General features: G+C 41.2%; 1 protein-coding gene and 1 non-coding gene across 5 annotated transcripts in view; both read right to left on the bottom strand.

The window, feature by feature from the left end:
- Nucleotides 1–26,708, bottom strand: part of AP1G1 (adaptor related protein complex 1 subunit gamma 1) — a 38,643-nt gene extending 11,935 nt beyond the window's left edge. For 2 of the 4 annotated variants that reach the window (XR_011003520.1, XM_068203301.1), the window contains exons 1-12: nucleotides 17,218–17,421; nucleotides 12,784–12,908; nucleotides 10,496–10,637; nucleotides 9,189–9,285; nucleotides 8,278–8,354; nucleotides 5,981–6,076; nucleotides 5,441–5,521; nucleotides 5,098–5,196; nucleotides 4,624–4,679; nucleotides 3,723–3,836; nucleotides 590–730; nucleotides 243–297 (exon numbers count right to left, since the gene is read on the bottom strand). Coding sequence is in view for 3 of the 4 variants with exons in the window: in XM_068203301.1 (XP_068059402.1) it covers nucleotides 243–297; nucleotides 590–730; nucleotides 3,723–3,836; nucleotides 4,624–4,679; nucleotides 5,098–5,196; nucleotides 5,441–5,521; nucleotides 5,981–6,076; nucleotides 8,278–8,354; nucleotides 9,189–9,285; nucleotides 10,496–10,637; nucleotides 12,784–12,908; nucleotides 17,218–17,418 (1,284 nt within the window). In the remaining variant the exon portion in view is untranslated. Of the gene's footprint in view, nucleotides 1–242; nucleotides 298–589; nucleotides 731–3,722; nucleotides 3,837–4,623; nucleotides 4,680–5,097; nucleotides 5,197–5,440; nucleotides 5,522–5,980; nucleotides 6,077–8,277; nucleotides 8,355–8,655; nucleotides 8,699–9,188; nucleotides 9,286–10,495; nucleotides 10,638–12,783; nucleotides 12,909–17,217; nucleotides 17,422–26,282 lie in introns of those variants that run through there. The other 2 variants (XM_068203300.1, XM_068203302.1) reach the window with 2 other exon arrangements.
- On the bottom strand, nucleotides 2,271–2,357 carry LOC137481543 (small nucleolar RNA SNORD71). Its single transcript, XR_011003537.1, has one exon. It is a non-coding gene; the product is annotated as a small nucleolar RNA SNORD71 (small nucleolar RNA).
- Nucleotides 26,709–26,746: the final 38 nt, after the last annotated feature.

Genomic DNA, 26,746 nt, shown 5'->3' with positions numbered 1-26,746 from the left:
ACTGTTACTCTTGTGTGTTTCTGAAATAGTACAGTTCTTCTAAAAAATCACTCACCGATCCAAGGCAGCCAGCCAGAAATAGCTAAACTTAGTAAATGTGACTATCATAAGTACACTTCCTCTATGTATTTTAGCATTTGTTAATCTGCCAGCCGTTAGAACCATCTCCAACTTGATGGTAACTTCCTTCAGAATTAAGAAAATTTTATGTAGTCACACACAAGAGAGGCAATTTCACTTACCGTTGTTAAGACTCTCATAATTGTGTCTATGTGCCAGCGCTTGGAAGGAGCATATCTGACAAAATTAAGAAAACAAGTTAGAGCAATAACTGCCAGTCTTCAATACAAGCAAGAAACCCAGCATCATCAGAACCCCCCCTTTCAGTTACTTCCTGGCCCACTGCTTCGTGAGAAAGGACACCAATACTGAGGGAGGGCTACAGCTGACAAACCACACATAAATCAGCGAACAGAGAAGAAACGAATCAACACATTCTCTCTTGGGAGGAAGCAGGGAGAGAAGCAACAAGGTGTTCACAATCCCAAGGATGTACCAAAAATTATTAGCAAGTAAAACAATTCCATACTTTTCAGCTGCAAGAAATATTCCAGATGCACAGTCTGCCTTGAACTCTGGTTCACAAGAATCTAGGAAATACAGTAACTCCTTCATCATTCCACGGACATTGTTCCCATTAACAAGAGCGAAACTCAGTTCCATTGCACGCCTAGGGCAAGAGACAGAAAACCAATCAAGTTAACTTCACCTAGTGAAGGAAGTAAAAAAACCTGAAATCCAACTGCAAAAATGCAGTTAACTTTTAATTAAGAAGAGATCAATACTTATTAATCCTGTGAGAACAGCCCTCCACATTTAATGTGCAGTATTTTTTTGTTCATAGGCAGACAAACATCCAGTCTCCAAAAAAATTAAGGGGGAGTGGGGCTATGGGGTGCTCTAGAAACATCTATCCATATATTAAAGATAGCTTAAGGCTAGCAATATCTTTCAGCAGCCACAGTCCATCAGGATTAAAGTCTGACTGTCCAAGTGTAATTGAATGCTGGTCATTTCTGACACACAACTGTAACAATTAAAGCACGCCACAACATATTTTCTCCACCTTCAGGGATCCAGAACAGACCTGTTTCCAATTCCATATATTAGAGATTCAAACACAGTAGAGATTTAAAATATTAACTGAGAAGCTTTACTGTATCAGTTGGATAAACTACATAAGATTTCTAGAACCTAAAGTTACCCTGGTATTGTTCATTCCTCCTCACCACAGACATGCTGACACCACAATTAGTCAGAGTACTAGCTCCTTGCTATTCTTTTTTGTGCAAATTGAGAGCTCAGAGGCTACTCCCAGGCCCTTCTACTTGAAGCTTCTGTAGTTGATTTTAGCACAGGTCTCTCATTCTTCTGCCATTTTTTTGAATGAAGACTATAACTTCAGATGTGATTGATTTCTGCACAACTTTGCAACAGCTGTATTCAAGTGCATTAAAACAGGCTCGCTAAATAACCCTGAGTGAATTTTAATATGGTATTGGGTGCACACTACTTATTCTCAAGAATCTGAGAACATCTAGACAGCACTACTTCTCTACATTTTCCTAGTTATTATCATAATAAGGATTTTTACAGAATGGTGAATTATAAATGTGTTACTTTGCTTTTTACCCAGCTAGTACGCAGGGACAGAAAAAATACAGATATTCAGAATTAGGTTGGAAATACCAAACTAAATCGCTACCTTTTAACATTTAAATCTGTGTTTAGTTGATGACCTATACCATTATTAGAACTGTTTCCATCCTTCCAACTAGTTCCCAACTCCCTTACACCTGTCCCTAGTGGGTTACAAGTTTTCCATGTTTATGTTTAAAATTTCAGTCACTTTATAGCAGATACATCAATACTGCAGCTGTGCAGGAATACAATGTTGTCTTCCTACCAGGCATTTATCTCAGCACATATTGCTTACCTTCAGTCATATTACATGTTTCATTTCTGTCAAAAAGCTCTTAATCATGTAGTTTAATCAAATCAAGCAGAAAAAAAAAAAAACTTTAATTAAATGGCAAAGCCATTCTGAATTACACTACATGGACCAAAGATGAACTGCACCAATTACAAGATGATGAGCAGAGGCCATGCTTCAGATAACCAAAAGCAGAAATCAAGTCTTTCCCTCAAGTCCTTGAAGCTTGCTGGGGACTCTGACATATAGCTAGTCAATATAATGCTTCAATGAAGAAAGTGCATTGTCAGCAGCACGAGTGTCAGCATGGCAACATTGTGCTCTGCTGATGGATCACTCAAAGGCTTCATCCTCCAACAGCACTCAGACATGAAGCTCAGTTTCTTGTAGCATACCTGTGTTTTCCTAGCAGGCGTCAATAAAATGTTTTTGTTGCCTTCTACCCAAAATCTAGATAAGGCTCTGCTGTTCCACAACCGTGCTGGCTCTGGCACCAAACAATGGCAGCAATGGCAGCCTGACTTGTTCAGCATTTAGGATACAAATTTGTGGTTTGGGTAGATTGCAACCGTAGAAAGAGATTACATGATACCCAGTACATAGCAGTTAAAAGTAAATTTCAGAAGTAAGACCAATCCAATTTCTTTCCTGTTTTACACATATTAGTCTGAGCAGAGCTGTTTAAAAAATCTACAGCTGATTCAAAGATGGGCGTAAGTTTGAAGAATGACTATCAGAACGAGGATCTATCAAATCTATCAGAACGCTGTATCTAATCAGTTTGAGTAGACGGAAAAGAAGAGGTTGAACAGTTCTGAAGGTATATTCATGTGATGAGTGCTCAGTGGAATTCTGGCCTGTAGCAGAGAGATTCTATGTAATGCAACAGGAAAAACGCTGCTGTCCCCAACACTGCATGCTGTATACCGCACTGAGCCCAGAGCTTTCTTTGCAACACAGTTACAGAAAGAATAATGAGGAGGAGGAGCATTCTGAAAGAAAGAACAAGGAATCAAGAGGCTGAAAGACTCAGTTTAGAAGAGCAGCCTTCCACAAACACTCTGCAAAGCGAGACCAAATAGTTCAAGAATTTGCATGAGTGACAGAAATAGGAGGGAGTTACTACCATAAGTAAAAGGAACATAACTGAAGTTATGAATAAACTGGAAGAAATTAAGACAGAGTACAAAACAAAAAGTAGCAACACATCGCTATTTAAATGACAAATGAACACCAAGAATGATAAAAGGATGTGGTTTGGACACAAATTGTTTGAGCAATCAAGTTAAGTCTGAATCCTACTACTCCCTAATGCACCTAAGAATACATTATTTGGATGACTGAACACTGCTCCAAGACAACATGGCACTGCCCGTTCATTTGGGAAAGAAAACCACAGCGGAGCACATCAGAGTAGCTTTGATCATAATCATAGTGCACAGAGGCTTTCCATCTTGCTGAGCACACACAAATCTCATCTCCACTGATATTGCATTCTAGAAAAATTCAGGCAAACAGAATTTATTTTTTCCCCATGAAATGTAACAGCAGCTTTCCAAAGAAGGTGGAAGTACATCTTCATTATCTTGTTTGAATTATGGAACCATATTATACCTTCATAGTAGTCTCACTTACAGTACCCCAGTATTATTGTCATTTTCCCCTATGCTCAGCTCACTTTCCATAGACTGTCAACCTCAAGAGTCTATTTCATTGATAATTTAATTACCTTTTAATGGAGACATCCAGATCCTTCAGGCAGTCCACAATGGTGCTTCGGTGCCGCTGTACTGCATTATGGTCTGTCTGCACAGTTTTCAACAATGACGTCAAAGCTACATATCTGCAAACAGGACATAAGGTCATCAGTAGCTGACAGTAGCCATTTAATTTCTATGCACAGACACAGTCCCCTTGCCCCAAACTTAAGTCTCATTTTGCAACAGAATAAGATTTTCTAGCACTCGGTAATGAATGGAAATCCTGTAGAAACTTCCTGACCTAGCTTCACAGGCGAGCTACCACACTAAATTGTAACATGCCTAACAACACTGCTGCCCAGACAAGCAAGCACCTGTTCCAAGCACCTCTGCAGTTCTTACATTCAAGCTAGCATCAGTAAAAATTCCGGGGCTAGAGTCTGAAACCCGTATCATGATTTGCTATCCAACTGCTTAGAGGTGGTATTCAATCCTAACAGTTTCAGCAATTCCACATCCTGATTAATAGTGACCACAGCAGAACTAGACTCCTTTGTTGCCACCAGCACACAATCAGAAAAATCAGTCTTTGCCTAATTTGTCAGATCTCCAATGCCAACTCTGATTTGAATATCACTACAGACCACTTGGGACAAGACAGGAAAAAATGTGGACCTGATTAAGAAATCACATGTTGAGAAACAGATCATACATTCCAACTTATCAACTAAGAAGGGCAGGGCCACAGATAAGATTTGCATAGAGGAAAGAACGCACCAAGAAAGAAGCAAGCTCAACAGCCACACTAACCCCAAGAGCAGTGATCCCAACATGGTCTCCTGGAAAGCTTTACTTCAGCGTCATCTTTGTGCAATTGCTTCTCACGCATTTTAAATTGGGTGTTGTCAAAACACACTTTGTACAACTTACCTAATATTTTTGTCGTTGTTTAATAAGAAACGGCCTAGGATGTTAATGGCTAAGACCTGCAGAAAGAGTTAGGGAAGATCAATGATCTAAAAGGGCTGCTGGTTATCTTCATCATTTCATGATGACTTCAAAGGCAACATGTCAAAACTAGTATTGCGGTTCTAAGCCAAAAAGAGCTCTAGAAGCTGCCTAAGCAGAGGAAATGCTAAGAGATGCATCGCAGGCTCTCACTTGCACTCAGAACACACACGCTGCAGGAAATTTTGCCTTTTAATTTTTGTTATTTAAAAAAAACCCCAAACACCCTCTCTCCCCCCCCAAAACAAACACTCTATCTGCAAAGATTACAGACTTATCTAGAGTCAGATGCAGAGCTGTGTTATGGTGAAACAACCTTGCTTCGTGTCCTCCACACAAATTACTCTAATACAACCCTAGGAAAAAAAAACAAAGGCCATAGCAAAGGCAACTTACTCTCAGGCCGCTCTCAGATTTTATATCCATAATAGTCAGCACAGTTTCATAGAGAATGGCATTTCCCACATTTTTACTTGTTTCTGTATTAGTGGCAACCTGGAGATAGGAAATAAAATAACTTCAACACATTCAAAGCAGATCACCTTTGTGCTGCTCTGTAGACCAGGCAGCGAAAGTAACGAACCCCTACAAAACAGCATCACACTTGTGAACATGCATCTCTTTCAACAAAACCTCACTCAGCATGGCAAGCAGCTGTATCCTCACTAGTGCTGCAGAACCTAAATTATTAAGAAACTAAGAGAAAGTTTAAACCAATCATCAACCTTGCAGACCTTACCTGTGCAAGTATATCATTCATTGCTTCACTAGAATCATCATCGTTTCTCCCTAAAATTCTTAGTAACCGCAGGATCCGTACCTATTTCATAAAACAAAGCAAAGCAAAGTTTGGATGGCAGTGTTTGACATGGGGTCATAGTGGCAAAAAAGCAAAAGAAGCTGCTGATTTCTACTCTTAAGGAAAATGCTTGTGTCAGGTAAGAACTTTATCAACAAAAACAGGCTTCTGCTGTGCATATTTTCTTCCCACTAGCAAGAACTGCTCCAAGTCCCCTCTCTACCAGACACAGCCTTCCAAAATCAATATGCACTGCTTCTGTCTTTTGTCACATAACATGATAAAGCACAACTGCTGGTTAAGCTAAGGCAGCTGTCTTTCACTAGGGCAGATGAACAGCATTTGCACAATTAGGTCAAAGGAAGACCAAAAAAGCCTTAAAATCAACAAAGGTGTGGCGGTAACCACCTCATCACACCTAAGGCTCAAAACACAGTCCTAGAATTAAAGCTATCAGTCACTGTATGCATCAGTTCTTACCTGCAGAAAGGGGTCACTGATCCCAGACACATCATGCTCTGGTGAATATCCAGACATGATAAGGTTCTTCAGAATGCGAACTAACTGGGGAACAAGCTGTGAAGAAGAGAGTTGTCCTATTAGGGTACTGTTGTTTCCCTGACCCCAGCTTTGAAGCACAGGTCCAAGAACAAATCTTGTATTTGAAAGCAAGACAGTCTCTGGATTCTTCTGCAAAGTTCAACCTGCACACCTAGAGCTGACGCTGTATGAATACCTACAGCTTAGCTAAGACACAACTAGAAACAGTTAAGCTGGGACCAAAGCACCATATTGTGTCTTCAAAGTAGTAAATCTACATTTGTGGTAGAGTGTAAGAAGAAAACCAGCCTAGTTTCCCTGTCATGTCCTTTTGTTCCTACCTTTGCTCTTCAGGAACTACGAACTCCTCTGAAAACATGCATTTCATAAAACACACAAAATTAGCCCTGAACTTCCTGTATCTGCCTTAAAGAGGAAACCAAAGGGTGCTGCAACATCTTCCCTCCAGACACAGTAACAGACAAGTGAAGCATTCCTGGAATCCTTACTCATGTTTGCTTTGCCTTCCAACATGCATGAATTATCAGGACTGAGGACAGAATAAAGGGAAACATTACAGCCATGGAGACTGGTTGAGGGCCACCACCCCCCCAGCCAGCATCTTCTGGAATACAAATTACACCCATGAAGACTATCAGCACTGCAGCTGGACTGGCTAGCTCTTTGCAGTACAGAAAGCCTTTACAGCCTCTTACAGGCAGTTAACTAACTGTCTGTCCTGCTCCCTTCTGAGAATCACCCAAAGTTGCCCCATGATACAGACAAAACACAAAGCCCAGTTTGTGGTAAGAAGTAAGCAGCCCAGGGCTAAAACTTGCACAGGCACAAAAAAAAAAAAAAAAAAAAAAAAAAAAATCTGCGAAGTGCTCCTCAAATGAGGAAAGGCTTGAGGAAAGCAGGCTGATGTTTGCAGAAGACCAAAACTGAAATTCAGGGCTGCCGTGGATGTAGAGGTTTAGTGACGAGTCCAGCACACAAAGAACATTAGACAAGTACAGATGATCTAAGCATGTGGCATCAATCACAACTGTGTCATTCAGAGGCACTGCCTCACAAAGGACAAACATCTACAGATTCAAGGCAAACATGCATCATCTAGAAAAATTAACTCTTACCTTTTCATTCTAACTCAGCAGGATTCCAAACAGACAAAAGGGACAAAACAGACGAAGCAAGCATTAGGGATAGGTCAATGTTATACCATTCACAGCATAACAACTACAAGAAATAGCTAGAAGATTGTACCTAGTAACAAAATTTTGTGTACTCAGCTCTTCTCTCTTTTCCCACAACTATCACATTAACCAAGCAAATAGTAGAAGGGATGGTACCTGCAAATTGAACCTCATCTGACTTTTTTTCCTGCTTTGACATTTACAATCAAGGCAAGGGAAGATGCATGCCAAAATGCTAAGATGCACCGAAGTATGTATCGTTTTAAATCCCTAATGATATAGACAAGTCAAGGAGGAAAAGTAAATGGGCATGCAAATAAACAAACACCTTTAAGACTTTTCAGAGAAGCAAATGGCTTGCTCTGTTCTACCAGCTTTGTTCAATTTCTCCTTCTTTGATCAAGAATGTAAAATGACAATCAAGGCAATTTTCAGATGTTCTTCTATCAGTAGTCTTTCACATGGCAATAATACAGCAAATTATAGCAAACAACAGAAGGAAGCCAGGAGGGTGATGGGAAGCAAACATTCCTAACCAGAGGAGGAATAGTGACATTGACTCTCAAACCCTTAAATTAAAATGGAAAATTGTGTAGCATGGTGTGCATCTATACAACTAGAATTTAGGTCAGTGTTTTTGAACTGAGTGCATATAACTGTGTGGCTGTGGTTAAGGCATTCAGGTGCTGGTATAAGCTTCAGTTTTTCATCTTACTCTCTATGTTTACTTCATTTGTGATTCCAGTGCCACTATGCAATTAGATAGAAGGAGTGAAGAATAACCTATGGGACCAAAGACAACTTTAAATCTAACTCTAGGATGAGTTTTATACTGCTCAATCTTAAGACTGATTGTAATTTAACCACTTACTGAAGGGGATTAGGCCTAGATACACATGAAATTCCCACATTTAATGATTAAAAAAAAAAAAAAAAATTAGCAAACAGACAGTATCATTAAATTCTTCACCCAAACAACTGTAAGGCTTTTACTAGAAGGCCATGAATATTAACTTTGCAATATTACCAGTTCACACTTACCTTTCTAAAGTGTGCAAGCATGTCTGGGCTTCTCTCACACATCTCTGTGAGGAGGACAACTGAAGTGTGAAGAACACCTAAAGGTGAGGGAGGGGGAAAAGAAAAATATATGTCCATTTAACATCATTCCACTGGCTCCAGACATTTGATAAACATCACAAGAAAAAACAGGAAATCATTAAAAAAACATTCTTCAATTCAACATACTGTATCTAGCACTACAGATATTTGTGCTTGCAGCTGTGTCCAAGGGAAAGCAGATAGCAATGTGCTCCTGCTCAATGTGCAATTTAAGTCCAAGGCAGGAGATAAATTGGATTTGGTCTGCAGAAACTCACATACTAAACATACAGTGATGGTCATAGCTGGGCTACTGACCTCTAAGGTCTCTTCTAAATCCAACCATTCTATGATTCTATACAAACTTAAGACTCTAGAAGGACAGCATCTGTTAATTGCATTGTGAGTGTCAAGTTCTTTACGCTTCCTGATTTTCTCTTCTCATTTGGGTTGCCTAGCTGACCTTATATAATTTTCCTCAGGACGCCTCAGAACTCCATTTAGACTGCACAAAAATAATACCTCCAAACCTAAGAAGCCACTTCCTTAGAGTCACTTTAGGGAGTGTACAGGATGAAAATCAAACTTTCCGATTTCACCTACTCTGAAGTGTACCAAAACGCAATGAAAGAATTCCTTTTGTCACCTATGCCATGTTAAAGTCCTGTTGACTAGCAGAGTCACATACATCCCTTCCTCCTAAATGACATTTGCATTCACTGTGTAGAAATAGAAAGAAACAAATCATAAAATACACCTCTGAAGTTCCCTCCAAACAAAAGGCTTAGGTAGCACGTGCACTATCCTCTTGAGAATGGCTTAGCCTTGCTAAGTACAGTCTCAGCTATTACCGTGGTTCTTCTCATTCAGCAAGTTTTTGGTGGCCGGCAGGAACATCTCCATAAGTTCAGGCACCTTTCTGATGACATGAACAGCACATAGTGCTGCCTGGATAGGAAAAACACTTGTTAGTACACACTGCAATGACAACAATACCTGTTTTGGGAATATCTAGCACAGTGGGAACTACAACAATCTTCATGATAAACAAAGGCTTGGCACATTTTTCCATCTCTCTAATACAAGTGTTACTAAACAGCATTCCAGAAGAGAGTTCAATAAAGGGGGAGCACTGAACTACAAACTAATACTCCCCCTATCAATGGTTTATTTTTACATTATTCACATAAGAAGTGCTATTATCTGCAAAGCAGCTCTGCCTTTAATAGGGCTACTTCAGCCTGTTTTCCTCTTGCTGGGAAGGAGATAATGCATTGGAAACAAATAATTAAACTTACTGTAAAATTATGGCTTATGGCTTATTTACTTTCCCTCCTTCCCCAAAAAACAAAACTTCCTCCTGCAGGTGATGGGTGCTAAGAGAAACAAAACAAACCACTGTTTTTGAAAAAACACGTGTCTATTTCTTCTAGGATGAAGAAGCAACAGGAGACACTATTCCTTGCACCTGCCTGAAAATAAAGTGCCTCTTTCCAGAACACAGCAAGACCTCTTTGCATTGCTTTCTCTCCAAACTCTCTCTAGATCCAGCACTAGACAAAGTAGTAACAACGCATCTCCCCCTAAATCTTACTGCTTCACACTCTCACCAAGACTTATCAATAAATAAACCTAAAAGAATAGGGGTAATCACACTTTGCTAATGCTATGGCACATTTGCTGCAGAAATTAAGACAATTTATAAGTGTTTGTCCATTTCAAGACCTTAACCCTTCTAGTTCTCATACTACTGTCACCATCATCAACGGAAGATATCAAATAGGTTCAAATCTCCTGATACCAGTCTGCACTGTTAATAACCAGAGTTTCTCTGGACTTATCTGAGAACATAAATCAAACTGGTGACCAGAATTTTGAGGCTAATGTCCATGAGGAGGCGAGTGTTCACATTACCACCAATAACATTATGGGAGAGAGTACAAAAATAGAAGCAACTGCCTCGCCAGTTGGAGGCTTATCTTTTAGAGGCTTACATACATTCCTGCCATTAACAGACAGGGAGTTTTGAGCTCTGTCTTGCACACTGGGAAAATATTCACTCAGTGTGATCTCAGTCATCTAGTATTCCAGATATTAGCAAGGTGTTCAATCTTGCCTTTTAAGCCATAACAAAGTATTCAAAAGTTTCCTGAAGTACCTTCTTCCTAAGATAGGAATTGGAAGTTTTGAGGAGCTTTTCCACCTCTCCTGCAAGGTCTCTGCACATTTCTGAGGAGCCCATGCAGCCAAGAGTACAAAGTGCCAGCCCCTGCACATACTGTGTGCTGTGATTAAGGTCACTGTAAAGGAGAACAAAAAAGTCAATCAGCATGCACACACAGAAACTGAACACACAAAAAAAGGGCGTCTACAGCTAGAGTCATCTATCCAGCAACACATGGCCCAAAAGAACTTGCTGGATTCACAGCTCTGTGGGAGCACGACTTGGGAGCAATAAAAGCTTTGAGTGCATGTACCACAGGGTTTGCTACTAATTCTACTTAGAATCCTCAATTAAAAATATAAAATACTTGGTTTAACTATCAGGTTGACCTGTCAGGGTATCCAGGGATTGAGCTGAGAAGAGGGAAGACTATACAGAATTCCATTTAAAATGGCTTTAGCTTTGAAACTTGCATGCAAAGTACAGACCTGCAGTGACACTGTGGGCTGTCCCAGTTTAAAGATGTTCTACAACAGGGTTTAGCTTCTGCATTTACAAATCAAACAGTATAGAAAAATCTATGTAAAAGTATCCTCTATCCTGACCAAAAACCACAAACGCCACCACTCATACACCTTGAAAATAATTCATACAAGAATTCTGTTTAGCAATTTTTTCCATTCATATGCATAAGGAAGTTGTGAAAAGTGGTCACTAAGAAGCTAAACTACCTAACAGGAGATGCTATTTGTGAGGCTCGCTACAATGTCACACTAAGCACAAGACAACGTAGCTTCTACATGGCAATCCCAATAGCCTTTAAAATCAAATTCTACACCACTTTTCCATCTGTGTTTGGTACTAAGGCTGCCACAGCACCCAGGATTCAATGCTGAAGAAAGTAAAAAATACAGTTCCTGGTTTGGGAGGCAAGGGGAGCTGGGGACTGCAAGATGGAAGAGCTGGGGAAAGAAGTGGTTCTGAACCAAACACACAAGAGGTGCATAATGGAAAGACAGTATCCTGGTTGTAACATGAAGCAGCTATGGCAACATGCAGACCGCACATGCTACTAAACAGGTTGGTTTTTTTGTTTCCTTCCTTTAACAATTTATTTTGGCAGCTATATAAATCTGTGTGTATCACAAGTACATGCTTCAAGAGGTTGCTTTCCTTTTCGTCTCAAAAATCTGGGTCTTGCTATGAAACAGTGAAAAACAATGCCATAAATAAATCCCTTAATGTCTAGATAAAAGCAAGACACAATAGCAGATATAAAAGCCAAAGGAGAAAGCAATATACAGCCCAGGAGACAGTGGGAAGCTGTCCACCATTCTTGCACAGCTTCTGTCTGACCCATTTCCAGTTCAAACTCACCATATCCTTGCCAAATTCACTGTAGCACAAACAATCAAAAGAGGTGTTAACCTGCAGCCTGGTTCTGATGGAAGCACCTCACAGGTATAGCATTTCAATGAAAGATCTTTAGACAAAAATCTTGTCTCCTGGATGCTAGGTCCAAAGTTAGCAGATCCTCAGGCCCACGGTTTTATCAAGTTTCTTTTTAGAGCACTTTGAGGCCACAGTCTAATTGAAGATCAATACTTTACTTGCTAATATCTGAGAGACTTAAGTGCTAATAGTACATAATAATAAAAACAGGTACACCACACATAACCTTTGGGTAGGTCAACCAGAACCCAGCTGGTCCATACCTGCTCCAATCCATCTTGAAAAGAAAACACACTCATCGTCACCCACTAAACGATGATGTAAAAAAGTCCCACTTTAACATTGCTCTGCTGAGAGAAGTATTAAATAGTAATTCCCATCCCCTCTTGTCTGATTTCAGCAAAATGACTACACATCCCAAGCTGCTGCCTTGCTTCCAATGAAAACCATTTGTAAGGACCATTAGATCTTAAAAAGAAAGCAAGATACATAGCCTTGTTCCTTGACAAGTCTTCAGAGCTTGTCAAGGAACAAACTTGTCAAACAGAGCTTGTCAAACACACACAGGACATGTGTTGCTTGCTACATATGCCTCTTCAAAACCAATGCAATTTTATATTCTGTTCCCACTAAAGAAGCTAGACAGGATGGCCCAATACAGAGCACTACTACGACAACCTTATTATGGTCAACAGCATACAACAATTTCAAGGCACCAGTTTTCTAACACAAGGGAAAAACCCTAAAGTACTCCAAGTATCACTGTCAGAAGGATACTTTCTGATACTGAAACCTCAAAGCATGGTTTGATGAAGAGGTGGTACCCTTACTTCTTGATGCAATTGGTCATAAGAAGATGAACATCCTGTCTCTCATCCAGCAGCAACATGGCACCTAAATACCCAATGCGCTTGTCTGTGAATTTCTGAGATGCAATAAGCTTGAGGCACTCCAACTGGAAAAAAAAAAAAAAGGAAAAAAAAAAAGAAGAAAAAAAGACATAATTAGCTTGAAAACTACTTCTTAGCTAGAGAAGAAACAGTTTGAATTTTGATGTCTAGTAACGTATGTATCTCAGAATGCACGTTCAAAGGTGCATTTGGTTTCCATTTTGGTGATGTGGAAAACCAAGAAAGATTAAATGACCTGCCCAAAGTTCCAACAAAGCCAGCAGGAAGGTCATTAGCAGCTCCAGTGCCTTGAAGTGGCCAGACACTGTTGGTCTTCCATGACCTCAGATATACCAGATATGTTAGTTAATGTCAGATCACAAAAGTAAACAATAACACATTGATAGAGATGAAAGATACATCAGTAAACATGAAATAGTAAAGATGTGGAAATCCAGATCATGCGTCATGTTTGATACCCACATGAAGCTTTTAAACTAAACTTAAAAGCTTCCATTTATCTACTAGGAAGAGGATCAATGCTCTGTAAGCTGCCAAAACAAGGACATGTAGTGATAGGACAAGGGGTCATCACCTCAAATGGAAAAAGGGGCAAAGTTTAGGTTCGATATTAGGAAGAAAATCTTGGCTGTGGGCGTGGTGAGGCCCTGGCACAGGCTGCCCAGAGAAGCTGTGGCTACCCCTGGATCCCTGCAAGCGTTCAAGGCTAGGCTGACTGGGCTTGGAGCAACCTGGACTAGCAGGTGTCCTTGCCAATGGCAGTCGGAACTAGATGACTGTTCAACCCAAACCATTCTAGGATTCTATGACTCTAAAACCAGGTTGTGTTTATTATGACCTGTAGCTAACTTGCTAGCTAGGTAAAAAGCAGATTGTCAGAGATAGTTATGTTTTTGTGCTTCTCTGTAATCTCTGGAACACCAGAGGTTTACTAAAATCATGTGCATTTCACCCACTACAAGTTTCCCTTTCCCCCTGTAGAAATGGCAACTGTGATCAATAGCACAGAAGAGATTCCCAAAACAACACACATAGTTTCCACCTGCACTCTGCTAATTTAAAATTTAATTCCCAGCTCATTTTTACATCTGACACTTTAAAAATGAAAAACAAATACCAACTACCACAGAGATATTCTGACATTACTATGCACTAAAATGGTTTTCTGTAACAGATAACTAATCAGCTACAATCTATGTCTACTTTCCTGACAGGGAAGTAGCGATCTATCCCTCACAAACAATTTCTGTAAGTCTGCTTTACTAGCTGGGGCAGCAAAAAAGCATACACAATAGGTTTGAGGAGGGGTCAGACAGAGCTGGCAACAGATCCATAGCAAAGGGGGCATGCACAGGCAAAGATATGAGGTGTCAGGAAAAGGGATTCATGGCCCCAGCTAGACAGAAGCTTGAACAGGGCAACAGACACAGGTGAGATGCAAGAAACACACACATCAACCAGAGTAAAGTTGCACAGTATAGTGGTTAGAAAATTCAAGTTGAAGTGCCAGAGAAAGTGCTATGGCCTAGTCCCAGTCCTGCAAGTCCTCAAGACCACATGGCATTAGAACGCACACTCAGCGGTTGACGTTGTTGTCATATGCGAGAGCCCAACGAGTGCAAGGATGACAAATCGGTAAGAAAAGGCTTGAAAGAAATTGAGTTCAGTCTGCAAGGTTAAATGGGATGAAAACCTCAAATACACACCTCTGAACAATAAAACCAGTCCTCTGCAAAGATAACTGAATTTGCCCAAATGCCCAAGATCAGCCAGAGATAACAACACTAGATATCAAGCTCTCATGTTTCCAGTGCTTTCTGTAAGAGAATAATGCACCTCTGAAACAACCTTCTTTCCTGGGCTTACTTATAAAATCCTCCACAAAATCACAACATAAAATTGATGACATCCAAGCTACAGAGTAAAAGCCAATGAAGGCAGAAGATGAATACCTGAAGAAGAGCATAAGAAAACTGATGACTGCAACAGATACTCTAAGATACATTTCTAGTCCTTTTGAATTTAAAATATATTAGTGAAATTTACCCCATGAAAGGCTGAGGAGGTCTTGTTTCACTTGTATAGAAAGTACATGCAAACTAGATTCATGCACAGCAATACCAAGAAACATGATCAGCTGAAGCTCTTACTAGGTGTAATTAATGGAAAAAATCTTGATACTATTAAATCCATTTCATTCAAAGGAACAATTAAAATCTGCTACATCACTACTGTAACAGATACTACTGGCATGTAATCAGACAACAACTGACGCAACTTTTACTGACATACCCACTCTTCCAACTGGAATTTTTTTTTTTTTTTTCAAATAGAAACAATGATAATAATAAAGTTATTTGACCATTTGTCCAGGATGTCCACTAATGTCTAAACTTGCACAAACAGCCTTTGCACATGCTCAGGAGACAGCATGCCATCCAGTGTATATCAGCACGCACTGGCTAAATACAGCGCTCATTCTTATACTTGTGTACAAGATATCTCAGGTCAAAGTTGAGGAGCCCTGGCTAGGACAGATGTAGATTGACCACTCACTCCTGGTTACCCACATTGTTAGCTGCTGTCTGCTTACAGCTTTAAGAGAAACTGTAACACCACTTGTGGCTCTCCTGTTTTTTAGCCAAACTTCTTTCCTGCATATTTATCCTAGCATTCTCAGAAGCTTACTGTCTACATTGCAGGACTACCCATCTGCAAGACTCCACTGTTGGAAGAGCCTGTGTTCTCAACAGGTCCCCAGGTCACACAAACTATACTCCTATACAACAGCAGCACCTTGAAAGATTCCTTCCAGTGGTAAGTGTTAAGGACACGCAAAGGACTCTAACTCACTCTCCGGCAGCATACTTGTTAAAATCCTTTTCAGCATTGGGCCCTATGCCCTCCTGAAAACTCAGCTGATAAATTACAAGAGAACCAAGGGCATTGAATGAAGTACTCTGCTCTCCAAATAGTCAGAATAGATGCTTCTCTTCAAGATGTAGCAAGCCTGGCATTAACAGATACTGAACAATCTGCCTTAGCCTTCTTGCACTAACAGTGAATTTACCATTCCTAACCAAAGCAGAAACTGAAGATTTCTGCTTTAGTAGGAATGGTAAATTAGTAAATTTACTTAGCAATGGTAAATTAAATCATTAAACTAAATGGTAAATTATAATCTTCCTTGGATGGGATTAAATACTTGAGCAACAAGATAGAAGGATGAAATTTAAATCATGTTCTTAACATAGGCCAAACATTGAAATTCTAGATGACACTTTTGTAACACTTATCATTATTCTTAAGGCTCCAAGATAATTACTTTTTGTGACAGGAAGTTTCTCTCTTGGACCAGAGAGCCCGGCTAAGACAAGCGTTAAGAATGGAATAATACACAACTTCATTTGCTCTTTTTCAAAACTCTTTACCCTGAGAGAAGAATCCAATAATATAGAAGTAAGATGAGGCACTTCATATGCTATAGCAGAGCCCACCAAACTCACTAATCCTAACTATCTGCAATTTGATTTCACTGGTTTGAGCTTACTGTTTCAGTGAGACATATTAGGACTGGTAAATTCAACCATAAATGGATAGACACACAAGACATGAAGCTACTTGAAGGGATACAACAATTTGACTGATTTAAGCTTTACTGAAGACCTAGGCTAGATTACTATTAACAGGACACTTACTGACTTCTAAGCAAAACTGACTATGCCCCAAAAACTGAGCAAAGCTAACCTGAGGGACACCTTGTAGATCAAGAGCTTCCATCTTCCTGCCTCCCCTTCCTAAAATTTCTGTCTAAAACAGCACATCAAAAATAAGCCAAGAGATGGAAAACTCACACCTGCATTCTCCATATCACCTCACTAAAATGAGGATAAGGAACTTCAACTTCTGATTGCCAGGAACAGACCAGCTCTTTTCTGTCTCAAACACATTGCTTTATACGGAAAAGGGTACAGAGCCTCCTTTGAAGTATGTGGTATCCTTCGGAGACAGAACTCCAAAGTGCTATTTTGATCCAATCTAAAAAAATCCCTATGTCTTGGACTGTGTTTTAAGCACTACTGCTCTGCAGAAACATGGATGGTGAGGAGGAGACAGTGTGGCAAAAGCAGACTAACCTCAAGTTCCAAAACAAAATATGTAAGCCCCAAACAACAAATCTCACTAATGAAGTCTAAACTACCTAACATAGGTTCAGAACATATGTGAAAACAGACCTCAAAACATCCCGAAGGACAGCAGAACTGCACCTAGGAATGCTCTGCGCAAGTTAATGTGCCCTAAACACAGAAGAGAGAGTGGCTCATGCACAGAAAGCACTGAATTTTAACCTACCTGTCCAAAATGTGCAGGATATCCCAGCATGTGCATATACAGCAGCTTTGCCACGTTTCTGCATCGGTATGTGTTATCTTCCTCTCGGAAGGATGACCGGATAGCAGCACATTCCTTCTGGATCATCTCACGCTCTTCTGCCTGTGTTCTTGCTGTCCGGATGGTCCGGATCAACTCCCGCAGTCTGATGGGGGCTGGCATCCTCTGAGAGAAGAAAGAGGTCTGTAAACCTTTTACTGTCTCTAAAGGCTTCATAATGGTCTCACACTTCCATGTATTCTTTTTTCTTTCTTACTCTGCAATTATGTAAGTAAAAGAATGAAGAAAATGTAGGCTACCTCAGTAGCATGGCTCAGAGTAAACTTGAGAACCTGAGGACTTCTCTGTACCTCACATCTGCTCTTCCAGAACATTAGAAATGGGAATTACTCCAATTTGAGCCACCTGTCAAATGAATGTAACATGATTTCCCACCTGAAACAGGCAGAAACAGCACTCTGCAAGGTACTCTCATTTTCACATCACCTGCCTACCTCCAGAAAAGCCAGGCTCCAAAGAGAACTGATCCCAGAATCGTGATAACTTGGGACAGAAATCCTCTACAAAACACAACTCTGTTTAACAACTTGCACAAGATTTCATCTAAGTGCTTCGGATGGTCATACTTCAAAAATCCTGCTACCTTGTGCCATACACACTTCCTTCTTAGAAGTGTGGAAGTCAGCAGAAAAGTAAATGGAAGAGCAATCTTAAGTGCGTGGATATTTCAGAGAATCCTGCTTCAAATATAAATAATCAGGTTTACATCATCCTTTTAGTACATCCCAATTAGAACAACCCTTTCTGAAACAAACAAGCCTCTGACATTACTGTCTGGCAATATGGGTATGAAAGGTGTATACAAGAACACTCAGAGTTGTTTCACCTCATCGGATGGAATACTGATGGAGCCATCTGACCCACAGAGCAATTTAGTCTGGTAAGTTCCTGTTAAGAGGAAAGTGGCTGTCAAACAGAATCCATACTTTAGATTTATGTTCAACTTTGAACTTTTTAGTTCATGCTCACCAAAGCCAACTTCCGGAGAGCTCAAACTACATAAACATCTTCACAGCCTTCTTTCATCCATGCCAGGTTAGGAACAGAACTGAGCCCTTCTGATAAGGTATCAGACCAACTTGTAAGAAGTTGCCATGCCAGTCTGCTACAGATTTTGTCTGGGTCACCACTCCCCCTGTACATTGTGTCATACATTTTACACATTGCCATATAAGAAAAAGATGTGCATTCAGGTGCTGCACTAACTGGCTTACAGGATCCCACGGAACAGAGAGGCTGGCACACAGAGCTAACAGGGGACTTTTTTGCTTTTAGAAAAGCAGAGAGATGCATGTACAAGTAAAGGTGGCCTTACAGTAAGCCAGACTGAAGGCAGCTCTGAGTTCTGTTTATGAACTCATACATACACTAGGCCTCTTCAGCCAAACCATGTAGACTCCTCATATTTAAGTTCCCCATCTTCATACTTTAAAAAGCCTGAATTTACACAGACACAAAGCATTCGGTTTTGAAAGTGGAAGAGTAGAGATATCCTTTCTGTATAAGGAAACTCTGTCCCAAAATGCTGACTTGTGTAGGATCAAGACTATTGGACACATTAATCCTTACTCTTGCCTTGTCTCTCCATGTGAATTCACAACACTTCCTCACATTACTGTGACATGAATAAATTACCGGTTGCTATGCACTCATGCTGCACTAACAAGCATAAAAGAAACAGTCACAGAGAAGAAAGAAATCCATCTCCAGAACAAGCCCTTCCATGACCACTACCTTTGCTGCCATGCCTGCATGTAATACAGTTCTGCATCCTTTCTCAAGGGGAAGAAAAGCAAAATACTGCAGGGCTAGATGTAATATTGATGTATTTATATAAAATGCCTTCCATTTTTTTGCCTATTATTTTCCTGAAAATTGGTAACACTCTGTGGAGTTTTGATTGCGGCAAAGTGCTCAGCTTGTGTTTTTCACAACAGTATCATAAATGCAAAAATCTCTTTCCTGGGTGGCAACTGTCCATGTTAAGTGCTGAATTTTTAAGCCTACACTCATCTACTATACACACACACACCACATAATTCTAAACTGATCTCAATAAGCCACGCTCTTGTTGGAAAATTGGGCAGAAGTTACAAAGATAAAAGTGTTACCGCAGAAATATTCCTCTGCAGCCCACAGGCAATAATTTCATAATCACTAAGATCACACATGTGCAGGCTCATGCTGAAAAAGGTGAGTCCAGTCCTTCCACTGTGTTCACACTGGCATTCCAGGCACAGTGCACCAACCTGCGCATGCAAAAAACAGCTTGCCCCCTTCCTCCTGAAAGCAGTCCCCAGACACATCAGTCTGGCTTGTGCATAGAGAGGCAGCAGTGAGAACACGCGGTTTGGGAGACCTCAGATGGACTGGAAAAGAGGTGAAAGGTTCACTCCAACAGGAATCCACACTTATGCTATGGCTCTACACCCTATTTAAGCTTATCTACAACACTGCTGTTCCTGAGAACATAAGCAGTGGCTACTACTAGTCTAGCTATTACAACCATGACTGACTATTTTAAAGGAAGCGTTCTTTACAAAGTTTTTGAAACATAACCTGCAAACAAACTGAGGTTTGCCAACAAATTGTTTTGATACCACAAGCTGTTTTGTTCTCACTCTGTATCTGAAGGTTTATAAACTGCTGAAGGCTGATATCTGCAACCTGTGACTTGTACAAGCCCACTCCTTTCCTTGCCAGTGGGCCAAAAACCTTCTGTAGGTATGGCCAGGGAAGGCTTCAGCATCTTAAGCTTGGGCCCGGACAACAGAAGAGAAAAGGAAAAACTGCCTAAACAGTTCTGGTCAATGGAAAAACAGAAATCAACAATGTTACTATATATGTGAAGTACCAATTAATACATTTTTTTCATCCTTCTCTGGTGTTTAGGCTGGACTTCCTGTCTCACCAAGAAGGCAGAAGGCAGGTACAATGACAACAAACTGAAGATCTAACATCATTCAGATATTGAGAAAAGTGAATAGTCAGTATTTACAAATGCCCTTGCATAAATAAAGAATTAGCAAGGCACACTGTAAAGATTCTTTTTCCTCCTCACTTCACAACCACAGGAAAGCAAGCAGAACCAGCACTTTAGAAAGCAAGGACTGATGAGTAAGACTCAAGAACCAGTTTCTGAGGCTTCCTGCTGTTCTCACTTGTATAACAACTAACACAGTTACACAGACAGTCTAACCTGAAGGACTAAAAGCAACTGTATCGCAGACACACACTTCCTGCCTGATGTGAACAAAAAAATTCAGAAATGTGCTGATGGAGGATTACAAAAGGACAAAAGATAGAGCCGTGATTTATTTTCCAATATTCAGAAAAGGCACTTCTAGCCTTGTGTTGCAACTACATACTTTTTTTTTAGTCAATATCAAATCATTCAGCTTTTACTATACCTTTGAATCGATCCCATACAAAAGGTTTTGCACCCATCTATGTAAAATAGCATCTTCCCCTCACAAATCACCTTACATGTTTATCCTTGAAGCTTGAGCTCTTCTTGTGTACTCTCTTCCAGTATTTCAATACAATGTAATTCCCATGCAATGTAGCACATTGTGTTTTCTTCCCCTCCACAAGAAAATGTTCTCTTAATATCAAAAATTCTTGCATCAGGTACCTTGCCTTCAGTGACTTTAAGATTCTTCTGCATGCTAATATATTGGAAATCTCATAGCAGTTTTGAGTTTCAGACATTTCAAGCAATCGTAAGCAGTAGTTACTACAGATGAGAAGAAACTGTGGACATGAGAACGCTTAAATTCAGAAACATTACAGAAGAGATTAACATTTACCTAGTCTCAGCAATTCCTAAGCCTATTATAATGCCAACAGACCTTTACTGGAACAACAGGAAGATAAGTGTATCTTCTAGCAACAGCAGACAGTGGAGCTTCACTTCAGCTGGTGCCTAAGTGCTCCTTAGAACTTCCTCTGAAAGTAGCAAATCTTGTTCTTCAGGATTAGTTAACATTTTTCACCAGTACAGACACATCCTTTTATTCTTTGCACATCAACATAAATGACAAGGCAGTTTGTAGAAGTTATTACCTATTTCCTCCTTGGGTTGGAAACAGGAATTTCCTTCAGCCATTTCTTTGCTAACTACAAGCTCCAAAAATCAGGGATGATTTCTGCATACTTGAAAAGAGCCTACTAGCTAATATTTACAATATCTGGTAATGTTGCACACAGAATTCTTCAACCTTATCTGACGTCTTTCCCTCTTCTAATTTCAAAAGCCTTGCTCCTTAGAAGAACATACTATCAAGATCAAAACTTCTGAGCAAGTGGGAGACCTAATTCAGATTAGTTCAAGTTGTATAGGTGGCTGGTGTTTAAGTTCCTTAGAAAACAGAATTCCAGCTTCTTTCCTAAAATCCAGAGACTACAAAAGGTGTCGCCTCAGTGATCCTCCTCCCTCTGCTATTCAGGAATTCTTCCCATGAACTAATAAAAAGGCATTCTCTCTCTTTGTGTAACTCATTCCTACTACACAGAAGTGGAAAAAAGAAAAAACAAAAAACCAAAAATCTTCATGTATTAAAACATTTCATTTTCATTTAAATTCTACTGAAAAATCACTGTTTTCTCCTCTTTCATGATCTGTTACTAGTGAAGCTTGTCATGTTTGAAAGTTAAAGATTTTATTCAACAGGCCATTGTACCAAAAATATTTGAGTATAGAACTTTACCAGAAGTCCTTCTTAGAATACAGTCACATTCAAATATGATGAGTCACCTTTTATATTTACAACACATACCTAATATTACCAAAACCCACCTTGAAAATGCTCAAGTGCTTCAGCTAAGCTTTATTCTTCTATCAGAAACTGCAGAGTAAAGACAAAGGATACTCCTTAAACCATGAGTTAAGAAGATGTCCTCTGGAAACTATTCAGAAATGTTAGCTTACATCTAAAACATCTAATATGTTTCTAAGACAATAAATCTTTAAAAATGAACAGCTGTGTTAAAACTTCTTTAGGACAAATTATCAAACATTTAACATTTTAACATTCCATTATTATTTAGCCTTGAACTCTGAAAAGGTTAAGACATAAAGGCCATCAAAATTAATGAAATTATTCACAGAAGAGATCTACTGTTTTGGGGAAATGGTCTGAATTTTCAGTTGTGGTGATATACTCACCAAGTTACAGCTTTTCCTGTAAATAGCATTTCTGAACTTGGTTCTGTCTAGAAAACACCCCAAGCCTGAAGCAGCATAGATTTCAAACACATCTAAAACACACAACTCCAGTTGCTCCACCCCAACAATGCATAAGCAATCACACTCCTCAAGCAACCCCAGCTTTTGGGAAGTTACACAAGTAAAGCCAAACCAAACTCCCAACTGAAATCAATAGCAGAACTCCCCTACTTGCTTAGTTGCAACTGAATCCAGCCTAGTACACACAAGAGCAGAGGATCTGTCCAGACTCCATGAAAGGAGTAATTGCAGTGTTGACACCCAACACTGATGGATTCAACTACACACTGCTATCAGTAGCATTCCCACTTCTATCAGACACTTAAAAGAAAAATTTGTTAGCAGTAAAACCAGAAATGTACTCTCCAAGTAGAGATGAGGGTGTTCACAAATGCAGAGATATTAGTATATGGTCCAGTATTATCATTATTTATACAGATAACAGTAAATATTAAATTATTATAACTACTTATACAATAAACACCAAAGCAAGGAGCACCATCATCATCAAGAAGGGCAAAGGCAACAAACGAATTGAGAGAAAGAACAACCAACCATGTAACATGCTAAGTGGGACAACCTCTTGTGAGGAAAAAGCTATTGAATGCAATAGAGAACTAGAAAGCAACATCAGAAAATCAGAAAGCAATTAAGTCAGCAGGGGGCTTCAAAAGCATTCACATAAGAAAAGGCATCAGAGTTACACTTTGCTTTATGCGGAGACAGCTTCAGGAGAGCAGGGGAGGTCAGATAAGTAAAAAAGTATCCCAAAACAAGAGCTAAAAAACAGTTTTGGAAGAAGAGATGGTCCCACTTCCAGTTACATTGAAAAAAAAAAAACCAACCCCACCAACAAGAAATGCAGTACAACATTATTCAAGAAGCAAGGCTCAGTGCTGCTCAAGAGCTGAGAGGAAGAGGACAGGCAGGACAGAAACTGAGGGCATTGCACAGATCCCACCCCATCCCACTGCCAAACAACTGCAGACCCTTTCTCACTCTCTGCAGACTGAGGCACGGTCCCAGAGCACAAGTCAGCACTTTGGATGAGGTATCCCATTCCTGCACAACTGTGCACATCCACCAAATGCAGCAACTCCTGAGCTGCCTTCACACTGAGCTCCCAATCAGTACAAACACTAACCTCAACAACTGCCAAAAAAGAAAATAAATATCTCCCTATTTTTTCAGAAGCTAAAAAATGTAGGAAGAAGAATTAGCACAGCTATATAGCTGATCACCACAACAGATACCAGAACTCCAGATTTTTTAGCTTCTTCAATCACCACTGACCTACATAATCTTATCACTTGCTTCTAATTTCCTCTTAATTTAGTGAGGTACTCACTAAGGTACTCTGGTACTCACTAAAGTACCTCTGTGAGGTACTCTGGATATTTTACTTCCTGTTCCCTTTCCTGCAGAGTTAAACTTTAAATAATAATTTTTTAAAAAGCCACTAGTTTGTCACAAAAGCCCTACACCCTTCTATGTCCTAGCTAATGCCAGATGAAAGACAAGATGCCACATTTTTACATTCATTGATATGAACTTTACAACAGGCCACGTAACTTCAGCTATTCCCAAGAAAGTTCTGATCTTTTATTTCACTTGTAGCACTTCTGCCAAATAGCAGATACAGACTGCACTAATACCTGTGATATCAGCAGATTGATTCACTTGTACTCACATTACTGTAGCCCTGTTTTTTGAGTTACAGCCTCATCATATATTTACTTGTTAACTCCAAAACACTCCTCCAGTGAAGTAAAGCTCCTACCATGGCAGAACAGACCCTCTCCCCAGAGAACAGGTAAGTATCATCCAGGACAAATTAGCATCACCTGCATTCAGAAGAAATTGCTCTAACATTAAAAAAACACAATGAGAGCAAACAACCCATCGCCTGCAGTTATACAGGGCCAGCTCACAAATACAAATATTCACACTGGAGAGGCACAAGCAGCTTTACTGAGTGCCATCACTTTTAGCAGCAGTAAAGATTTGCATGAGCCCGCACACTTGGAAAGCTGAAGTTCCACATCTGAGCTGCACTAACTAGGGTAGGCTCTGTGTGCCTGACAACAGCCAGCTTGGACTCCTGTGCCACTGTCCACAACCTTCTCACATCATGGCCTGACACACTCACTAATCTCATTGCACAGCGAGGCCACTGCAAAATGCTGCACACCAACAATCAGAGCATTTCTGTTATCCCTTAATCTCTCACAGGACACTTCAAAGGTACTACAGGATCTTTCCATCTCTACCATGCCACCTTCAGGAAAACAGACCAGCAGTCACAGGAACAGAAAAGAAAAACAACAAAAAAGGAAGAAATTGTGGGTTTTTTTTTTTAATCATAAAAGGAGGAAATCTGAAAGTTATCTTACACACTGGAAACACAAAAGCTGGATCCCCTCACAAAACAATAACGCAAGACTTACTTTTCCCTTCTCAAGAAACAGGAATTTAAATACCTTTCCTCTCCTTCTCCCGGCACAGAAGAATGGAAGGGTTCACACCAACCTCCTCAGAAAAAAACCCACAAAATCTCCTGCCTTCATTCAGCTCTCGAGTACCCAACAAGTTTTCAAATCCTGTGCCAAACACCACAGAGCACACAAGTAAACAGAAGAAAGAATTTGGCAACAAAATATGCAAACAAACATAGGAAAAAATCCCAAGTGTAGTTTAGAGGAGCGGTAGCAGGGAAACGGGTACAAAAAGCTGTTGTGCTCTACCACACAGAAGTGAATCACAAAGAAACAATGGGGAAATGAAACAGCACAAATTTCTCTGCCATTTTAAATGTAGGATGCCAGGAGCATCCCTAAAGGATTCCCCTGCATTTACAGGGGAGCACACACGTATATTTTACTGTTTAAGCCACTATGGACCAAACACCTTTTGGCCACTCATGTGACACTGTTATCCTTTCAAAGATGTTCTACTGGGATTCTGTGCTGTCCCATTAATATTTCAAGCATCATAAACTGAAGTTTGTCGCTCAACATTTTTACACATCACTTTCAACACAATAAAAGACACACGTGTTCCACCTGTTAACTTTAAAAACAATGTCTACTATAAAATAAATTACAATTTATCTTATAGCTCGTGCGAGAACTCAACCAGTCTTGAAGAAGGGACTTGAAGGCACCCTTAGAGACCGGCCATCAGACAGCAGCTCACTGCAAACGTCTTTAGCCAGACCGAACATCTCCTACTTCCATTAAAACCCAGGACCGGTAAGTAATGCAGACGCTGTAATACTCGGAGCGCTTGTGCAGCCTAGGCAATAATATACGGAGGGAAGGACGGGCACAAGTCCCGGCTTCTCCCAGGACGGCACCGGGCCACAGCATGAACCAGCTCCTGAGGTACGCGCTCCCGCTTCCCCTGCTCCCGGCTCCGGGGACGGGGGCCGAGGCAGAGCCGCACCGCCGTCTTCCCGGCAAAGAACGGCCAGGGCAGGCACGGACCGCTCCCGGCACCCGAGCAGGAGGCCCCGGGGCGCAGCGGAGAGTTTGAAGCGGGCCGGACCGCCGGGCAGACAGCGGCGCCGACAGAGGCGGCGAGAGGGCAGGGGGCGGCCTCGCTGACAGAGCGGCCGAGGCCCAGCCGCGGAGTTCGGGGCGGACAGAGGCCCCAAGACTCGCGGGGCCCCGGGCGGCGGAACCTGGAGGTCAGAAGAGGCCCGGCCTGGGCAGCGGAGGCCCGAATCGGTCCCACTCACCAGGCCGGTCCCTGCAGCAGCAGCGGCGGACAGAGCCGGGCATTCAAAATGGCGGCGGCGCGGCCGCAGCACCGATACCGCAGGCGGAGGGATCCGGACGCCGGCTCGCCCCCCGCGACCCCGCAGGCTCTGCCGACCGCGGGTGGGAGCGCGGCCGCGCCGACTTCGGCGGGAACGGGGCGGGGATGGCGGGAGCGCGGTGCAGCACCGCCGGTGGCGGGACGGAAAATGCCGCTTGCACTACTTTTCTTGGCGGAAGCACCCGTGAAGTTGGTCTTAGACGGAAAGGTGCGTCTGCACCGTGGCATCCCCTGATGACGTCACAGGCGGGGCGGTCCCGGCAGTGCGCGCTCCCCACGGCGGGGCCGGGCGGGACCCGTCGCCCGTGTCCGCGGTTCCGGGATCGAGGGGTTCCGAGGCCGGAGGGGCCGAGCCGCTCCCAGCCCGCCGAATCTTGCACTGTT

This window comes from Anomalospiza imberbis, chromosome 12, assembly GCF_031753505.1.
Source record: "Anomalospiza imberbis isolate Cuckoo-Finch-1a 21T00152 chromosome 12, ASM3175350v1, whole genome shotgun sequence".
In the NCBI taxonomy this organism is placed as follows: domain Eukaryota; kingdom Metazoa; phylum Chordata; class Aves; order Passeriformes; family Viduidae; genus Anomalospiza; species Anomalospiza imberbis.
This window is presented reverse-complemented; position numbering and strand designations above follow the sequence as displayed.